The 8,484-nt window shown below is 41.1% G+C and overlaps 1 protein-coding gene across 1 annotated transcript in view; it reads right to left on the reverse strand.

The window, feature by feature from the left end:
• LURAP1L (leucine rich adaptor protein 1 like) overlaps positions 1-7,132 on the reverse strand; it is a 47,708-nt gene extending 40,576 nt beyond the window's left edge. The window contains exon 1 of the mRNA XM_007176745.3: positions 6,005-7,132. Within this exon, the coding sequence (XP_007176807.2) occupies positions 6,005-6,319 (315 nt within the window). The 5' untranslated portion in view covers positions 6,320-7,132. The remainder of the gene's footprint in view (positions 1-6,004) is intronic.
• Positions 7,133-8,484: the final 1,352 nt, after the last annotated feature.

The following is an 8,484-nucleotide window of genomic DNA, read 5'->3' on the forward strand; positions in this document are numbered from 1 at the left end:
TCTTTTTTGCATTTGCATGGAAAGGTAGTCTCTGCAGAAGATCTGATGACACGGGAAGTGCTATGAGAGTCAGTCTGGTAGAGGAGATGCCTGCGCGTTCGTTAGTCTCATCTAGGACTGCTTGTGTAAGATCAACAGAACAGCCATGTAATTGACATAATACATATTACTGTCATCATCCTTACTGCTTTTGACTGCATTGATAATAGTTGATGTTCTTGTATTATTTCATTGGATTCTTATGATGCCTTACTAGAGATGCTTTTATCACTGTGTTAACAGAAAGCCAAGTCCTAGAGTGTTATATAACTTGCTCGATGCCATGTGCCAGTGAGTGAAAGAGCCAAGACTAGTAGGAAGGTCGCTGAGAGCTGGACAGGCCCTCCCACCAGGGAGGATGGACTAAAAGTCTCTGTAAGCGTAGGGTTCGGAGCCTTGGCAACCTGGTGGGCCCTGTGGTTTCTTTGTACCCTGACTTGCTCTAGGTTTGACTGGAATCCCAGCTTGTCTGATTCCAAAGCCTACTTCCCCCAAACCAGATGTCTACCACTTGAGTAGTGAACGAACAAGCTTTAAAGACAACCAAAAAGGAATGCTCTTCAAAGAAAAACCAAAAAAAAAAAAAAAAAGAAAAAAGTAACAAATTCTCAGGGACCCCAGAGACTCCAGCCATGAATCCCAGTTTCAGAAGTAGTATCTTCAAAAACAAAAGTCTTAATATGTGAGAAAGTGTTTTAATTATGGCTCATTGCTATAAAATGGAAAGTAAACTGTATGTTTTTATGCTACCAAGGAAGTAAACGTCATCTTTTATGAAAAGTTAAAAAATTCTCATAAAATTCGTGTTCTCTCAAGATCAGAGCAGTATGGTTGTATAACTTGAATGGAATGGAAGGTAATTCTTTCCATTCAATGTACATTCCTAGGGACAGGGCAAGGCTCATCAGTTTTTGGCTATGTCACTGTTTTCAAGTTATGTATAAATCTTCTGAATTCTATCTATGTGTTTCAAGCAAAGTAAAATTACTACCTTTGTCTGCATTGCTGTCAATTTTTAGCCACTATGTAAGGAAACATGTATCAACAAGATTTATTAGATTGAGTAAGTATAATAACATTCCATGTGCAAAATGACAGAAGCAGCCACTGTTTAAGAATCACATTTTCTCATCTCCTTGATGTCTTTATCACTAATGTTAGGCCCTTAATTTGCATAGCTATCAGCACTTTTAATTCCTTGTACAAGGCACATTTGCCATGACAAATCTCCTCAGCTTTATCTTTTAATCTCAACACTTATGTCTGATTTCCACTATGGCATCGTGTATGTGCTGATGTGCTGGTTTGCAATCTTTGTCTGGCAAAATTATATCCCCATTTTATCTTTTCAGCTATCTTGTGAACTCATCAAGGAAGACGCCTTCCACTTTACGGCTTCTCAATTATATACCTAAGGGTTTTCCTTAAAGTTTTGTTCAATTAAAAAAAAAAAACTAAATGATAAAATAGTAAAAATACTATTGAAAGTATTATGGAACAAATGATAGAAAGCTCCTAGCCTACTCTGAATCATTTCCAAAGCAGTTGTGAAGTTAATGTAATGAAATTATGATCTCTTTTTGAGGAAATATAAAATAATTTTTTTTATTACAAAATAGGCAAGCCATTTAATATGGGGGTAGGGGTACATGGAAAAGATCAATAAGAAAAAATATTGATAAAAACCAAGTACAATTGTATCCTCAAAAATTTTGACATTTTGATTCATGTTCTTCTGGTATCATTTATGTGTGTTTGTGTCTAGCCCTATGTATTGCCTAGAAAACTTTATTAAAGCAAGAGTTGAGGAATCAGGTGGGGTATTTGAATGCTTTAATAGTAAGACAAGTAACTAGCTTGAAATTGTTTATCTCTCACTATTACACAGCTGCTGTGCAAATATGTAGTTGCTAAAAATATGGGATCAGGACACAATATCTTCAAATTAGTTATTCATAACGGCACTGCATTAACCATTCCAGCGTGACACAGAATTGACTAAAATCTGGAATACGGCATCAATAGGTAGTATATACTTCATTTCAAACTATACTTTGATGACTGAACAGTAATTATCTAGGAAGGCAAACTTGGGAGGGTCCATTAGATCCCTTCTAATTCCAGGCTCTGATTCTTTAGTGATTGCCTTTATAATCTTATGCATTTCAATTTTTTTCCAGAGTAAATCGATGAAAATAATTTTCACTCTTAAACTAGAGGTATGATATGGACATTATTGAGATAGCACTAAAATCCTTTGAACATCTTGTAAAAGAAAAGTGCAGTATAAAATGTATTACTAAGTGGTAAACATTGACTCTGACAGAGATTATTTCCATTTACTGGAAAAATATTTCAGATGTTACGAGGCATTCTAAAACTTAGAGCGGTATTTGATAAGTAATGCTTAAAGTCTTATTCTTAAGAAAATTTTGCAAAAAGAGTCTGCATAGACAGTGGAATGAAAAGTCCAAACATAGGACAGGACCTCTTCCGAAGACTGACTTTTTAAAGTAGCCATTTTGTACTATATTCCCAAGGTCTCCAGGCTGGCCTGGTACATTGTTGGCACTCAATAAATATTTGCTGATTATTGAATGAACCCATATCTGAAACAACCCTTGACATGCATCCTGATGGCTTCTTTTTGTTGGTTCCTTAGTACTCTAGGGATTGCTGACTTACCACAGATTTATAAAAACTATTCTGTATTTTGAAGAGAAATTATTGGGATGCAGACGAGAATGGGGGAAAAGCACAGTACATGGAGTCAGATGATATGAGTTCAAATTGTGATTCTGTTGACTAATTAGCTATGTGACCTTGGCCTGATTTCTCAACCATCTCTAAGCCACAATGATCTCACTCGCAAAATGTGGATGAAAATACTTCTTTCCCAGTATGACCTTATGCTCAAATAATATGACAGATAGTAAAACACTGTGAATTGAAAAGCAGTGAACAAATATAATTGGGCAGACTTTGTACCAGAAGTCTGACATCTATTTCTGATTTCATTGTAAACTTCCTATGTGTATCCCTGCATTTGCTTATTGTCAAATTTCCTTATCTTTAAATTAAAAATAACAAATATTTTACACATTGGGAAAATGTGCTTCCTCTCCAGAACATCCTGAATGGTTACTTTGAGTTGGCCTACTGTATCAAACATATGCCTGCAAATTTTCTTTTCCAATATTTTCCTTCCCACACCCTTTATTATGTATCGTGCTATTTATGTTATTAATAAGGGTTTCAAGGTGAAGAAGTCTGGCCACAGAAACAGTCCCCCGCCCACCCCCAACTTCAATCTCTTTCATCTTGCTTCCTTTCCACCTGCATCTTACAGACTTCAAGAGCATTGATTGTAATATTTACAGATAAGAGTTAAGGAAATGATTCATAAAACCATAAAAGGAGATGAGAGAGACAATGAGAAGATCAGGTGTAAAGAAGTTTAAGTGTTGAGACTCCGTCCCTGCAAGTCTATGGTGCCTTGTGTCAGTGGTAAGTACATCCATCCTCATAGGCAAAGAAGGAAGGCTTAATTCCTGGAAGTCTCTAGAAAATCCTGTACATGGCTAAGGTGTTTCTTAGGAAGGAGTTCTGAGGGCAGGACCGAACGAAGCCTGATAACTCCAGACCATCCAGAAGAAAAATCTGTGAACCGCTCAAAGTAATGAGCATGAAATGTGTGGTCAAGCATAAGATCAAGGAGGCTGACTCAATGCTCGTAGAAGAGAGCAGAAAAGAACATAAAACTCACAGGGGCATCGCCCAACTTCTCGACATGGGGATGCCAGGAGACACGAAGAACTGCACAACTGCATCTGTTCCATGTTTATAACTAAACTGCCAAGTCTGCATAAAAACAAATCTGTTGCTTTGCAATTATGCTGAAGCTGGGGTTTTTAGTACCCGTAAGAGTTATGTAAAATGGGGGAAAACTGTCTCATTGGCAGGGGAATATACCTGTTTTCGATCCCTTCCCTCTAAACTCCCATAGCCAATGTTATCGTTTGCTCAATAAAGGAGACCTTTATTAGAGTACGGAGTTGAACACAAAACATCTGTTCTGGCATAAATTCTCCTAGGTTCATAGATAACTATGCTTCACATAGAAAATATAATGAATAGTCAGTTTAATAATCTGCCCCTCCTGTTGTTGTTGTTTCTGCTTGCTTTTTTAAAATGTATATATTTATATACCATAATCATTATACATAACAAGATCTGGCTTGGGGAAACAGATTTTTATTAACTCTGTGACATTTTCATTAAGAAAAATAGACAAGGCTAGAAAATGTCTTTTGTTGAAAATAACCAGATTTTTTTTACCCTACAAAATTCTTCAGCACACTTGGCTTGATATACTACAAATAATAAATGGCAAATGAGTGCAAGAGAGTTGAGAGCCCTAAATAGGCTCCTCGAACTTTTTGTTTTGTATTTTGAGCACCCAGTTAATTACCAGGTATAGTCAACGCTTAGTCAATACTTGTTGAATAACTAACATGTATAACCTGTGGTGTGTGTGTATATTTAGTGAAACATGAATAGAGTAATAAAATCATTTGCATTACACATGGTGTATGAATACACACACATATACATACACACACATACATAGACCTATATATGTCTGTCTCTATATATTTGCATTCAAACTGGGAAGAAAATGGGTTCTTGAGACATAAAAACTAAAGTTCTTAAGCAGACCAGCTTAAAAGATCTTGAGAGAGGTTTTTAGAGCCCTTGTGTTGATAGTGTGGTAAAAATTCTGAGCATAGGACATGATCTCTGAAGAATGGCTTTTTGCACTAGTATATTTGCCAAGATTACTTTATGCTTGGAATTTATTCCCTCCCAGTGTTCCAACTGCAAAAAGAGTGGAGCTAAAGTAACACCACCGGTTACTTCTTTTTCACGCAAAGCCCCAGTAGATAGGGTCATTTATGTAGAAGTGGCTGAGGCCCCACATGTAACTTTCCTCCTTTCCAAGCTGGTGGAAAATGCTGTTGTTTTGTGGTCATCTTCTTAAAAGGATTAAGGAAGGAATCATTTCCTCCAAGCAGTTCATTGTGCGAATAAACCAAGGTCCACAGAGGTTAAGTGACTTGCCTGAGTTCATGGTAAGTAAATAAGTGTCTCCCTCTAAGTACATCCGGAATAACAAGTATTCTCGGACCCTTCCTAGTCCCATTGTCCTCTTCTTAGGCTAACATTTGCAAACAGCATGGAAAACAATTGCAGATTGAGGACTGACGGGGGAGGGTAGGAAGTGGTCATTAGCAAATCCCTGGGCCTGGGGATCACCTGCTCTTTTGGATCAACCATGAGACAAGCTATTCATAAGGACATCAAGGACGAGTGGGCCATTGTTTTCAGAACCAGCAGTGGAGAATCAGCTCAACAGTGGCCTAGGAACTGCTCGGCTGCTGCACCAAGGGGCGGGGCGGTAGTGGTGGAAGAGGAGTGAGCCAGGAAGAAGGGCTGCAGGGACCCCGCCGCGCCACCTTTCGGCAAACCAGGAAGTATTTTTGCAGTAAGTGCAGCGGACCGAGCCACCTTTTGAACTGAAAGTGTGAACGGCGCACAGCAGGCCCCAGATGCGTGCAGTAACTGCAGACCCCCTCGGCGGGCTTGTGCCTGGGAGGCTGCGGACTGGCATCTCAATGGTCAGAGCCGGGAGCAGGGAGTGGGCGGGCGTCAGAAAGTACACAGAGCAAGGGCAGGCTCTGCCGTCTTAGCAAACCGTGACCGAGCAAAGTCTCGGGTAAACAAGCTTCCCGGCTGCTGCCTCCAGATGCGCACCCGCCGCGCGCTCCCCTCCCCGTGTTTCCCACGCACCCGTGGCTCGGCTCGGCCGCCCCGGCCGCCCTCTCTGCCCCCGCCCGCATCTTCCGATCTCCCCCCAGTGCGTCTGCGCGGGCTCCCACTCCCACAGCTGGAGAACCACACTCACCATCTCTTGCCTGAGGAGGTGAAGCTTGGTTTCCAGCCTCTCCAGGGCGCTACTGGAATGGCTAGGTGGTGGGGAGCCAGAGGTCGGGGAGGACGAAGAGGAGGATGACAGGGAGAGAGGGAAACTGCAGCTGCTGCTGCTGCTACTGCAGCCTCCGCCACCGCCGCCGCCGCCGCTGCTCCCCCCGGCGGGGTCTCTGTCCCTTTCCTGGGGCACCGGCTCCTCCCCACGGAGCGAGCGCACTAGGCTCTCGGGCACTTTGCGCCCTAGCTTCAGCTCGATGTCTCGGAGGTCGGGCAGCGGGCCGTCGTCCATGACTTTTGAAGAACGATGAAAATGGTTATAAAACGCTACGGATGAGAGGCAACAGGGGCCTCCAAGTCCGCCTGAAGATCTGCACGCCCCTACCGAGCCCAGGTCTCTATCCTCGGCGGATCAAGCTCACGGTCCGCTCCATAACCGCCCGCGCGGTATCAGCCCTGAAATCCGCGCAGGATGGGCGGGTCGCCGCCGCGGTTCCCGGGGCGCAGTGACTCCTTCGCCACTTATTAGGATTATAGAGCCCTCTTCATCCTCTTCCTTTTTGGCTACCCCACTGCAAAGTTGAGTTAATTGATATTGCAGAGAGGGGGAAATTCCAAGTACTAGAGACCGAAAGACAAGAGGGAAATGAAGTCTGTCTTAGCTCTACGGGGGGAAAAAATTCACATTGTTAAACTGTCCGTTCACATCCCAGCGCCGTTCACCAACTGCCCATCTGGTACCATGCGACACAAAATAATGATGTGGCCAAACTCCAGGGTAGTTTCATTTTCCAGCCATATGTCTCCAAGCTTTCGGAATATCCTGGATTGTCAGAAATTATTTCTAGTCAGTGATAGAGGAGGTCGGTCGTGTGCATAGACGCATAGAAAAGAGAGTTTGCTTAGCAGGAGTTTAACGGCTTCCTCGATGCAGCACAAATTCCCTTCTTCCGATTTAGGCTGTTAGATCCAAGTCATTGTGTTCCCCCAAGCCTCGGAAACTTTAAGCTCGGCTGGCAGGTGGACCAAACCAGGGCCAACCCCTGTACCGTAAAACACAGGCAAGAAGAGCAACGGAAAATTTCCTACCCCTGCTGCCAGTAGTAGTTTCAACATCCTGTTTTAGTTGGGAGTGCCTAATACGGGGATTAGATTTTCAGTTTTCCCAGCGAAATTGCCGGGTAGCTACAACTTTTAGGACTGGTAACCATAGAGGCAGAAGAATGACTTTAAATGTAGTGTCACTCCCTACCCCCATCTTCCTAAATGACAAAAATTTAGCTTTAGAAGCCTTTCCTAATAATTTTGTACTAATATACAGTGTACTAATTTCACCAAAAGTTCAGTGAGAATGTGCAACCAAAGCTAATTGTCTTACCAAATGTTACATTGTCACCGCAAGCAGATGTGAAAAATTAAATAGCCAGAATAATCTATATGACTACTGAGGATGGTGGTGGATTTTAAAAGGAGAAAGTTGCTGAGATACTTATACTCAACATTCTCTCTCCATAATTAAGGTAAAACTAGTGAAAAGTTGTCTTTGATAATTTATCTATATTTTTCAACTATTTGAAAGAAACCCAAAGCCTGCCATCTATTGATCTGAGATATTTCTACCAAGTAAGTTATTATGAGCTATATGGATTATAGGTTTGATTCAACATTGAATTCGTGTTAAGAATCTTCAAGTAGAGGGTACTATTTTCAATCTAGGAAGCTCTAATATTTGGGGTTCCATTAAGATATTTCAAAATAGAGACCCCTCTCTTTCTGGGACAAATAAGTATTTGTGTTCTTGGTCCTTCCCAGAGACGTCACTCAGGTTTTACACTTATAAGCACATGGGCAAATACATCTCAGAGTACTTTTTTAGCTGAGCCTCATCCAGGAAGCCTAAGGATAGATAGGAAACAGGCCTTCTGAGTGAAATATTTCATGTCAGGGAGAAAGTTGCTGAAGTTCTCTTGTCAACATGTCAGAAATTGTATGTTATTCCTTCTCTTAAAAAGAAATGAAGAAAACGGTTGTAAATTAAGTGGCCCATTTTAGAGTTGGAACAACCATTTATGGAATCAAAGGAAAACAAAACTAAATCTCAACTCACTGATAAAACTACATGCTCTGTCCTAAATTTGGAAAACCACAAGCTCATTGGATAAGAATTGCACTCTAACATGTAATTATGGAAAGCCTGAATTTCAGTAAAGAGGTTTTTGCTTTGTTTTTGTTTGTTTGTTTTGTTTTTTGTCATAAAGCCCTTACAAAGTTCAGCATAGGGCTGGCTGAGAAGAGTAGCGTGCAAACACATTATCTAACTTGAACTTGGTCCATAAAAATAGTTTATTGTCAAATTATCATCAGTGTAACTGTACAAAAAAGGAACACCTCCTTTGCTGTGAGTCACAGACAGTAAAATTGTATTTGATACCGAAGATAATTCAAAAATAGAAAACT

This window comes from Balaenoptera acutorostrata, chromosome 6 (assembly GCF_949987535.1).
Source record: "Balaenoptera acutorostrata chromosome 6, mBalAcu1.1, whole genome shotgun sequence".
NCBI lineage: Eukaryota > Metazoa > Chordata > Mammalia > Artiodactyla > Balaenopteridae > Balaenoptera > Balaenoptera acutorostrata.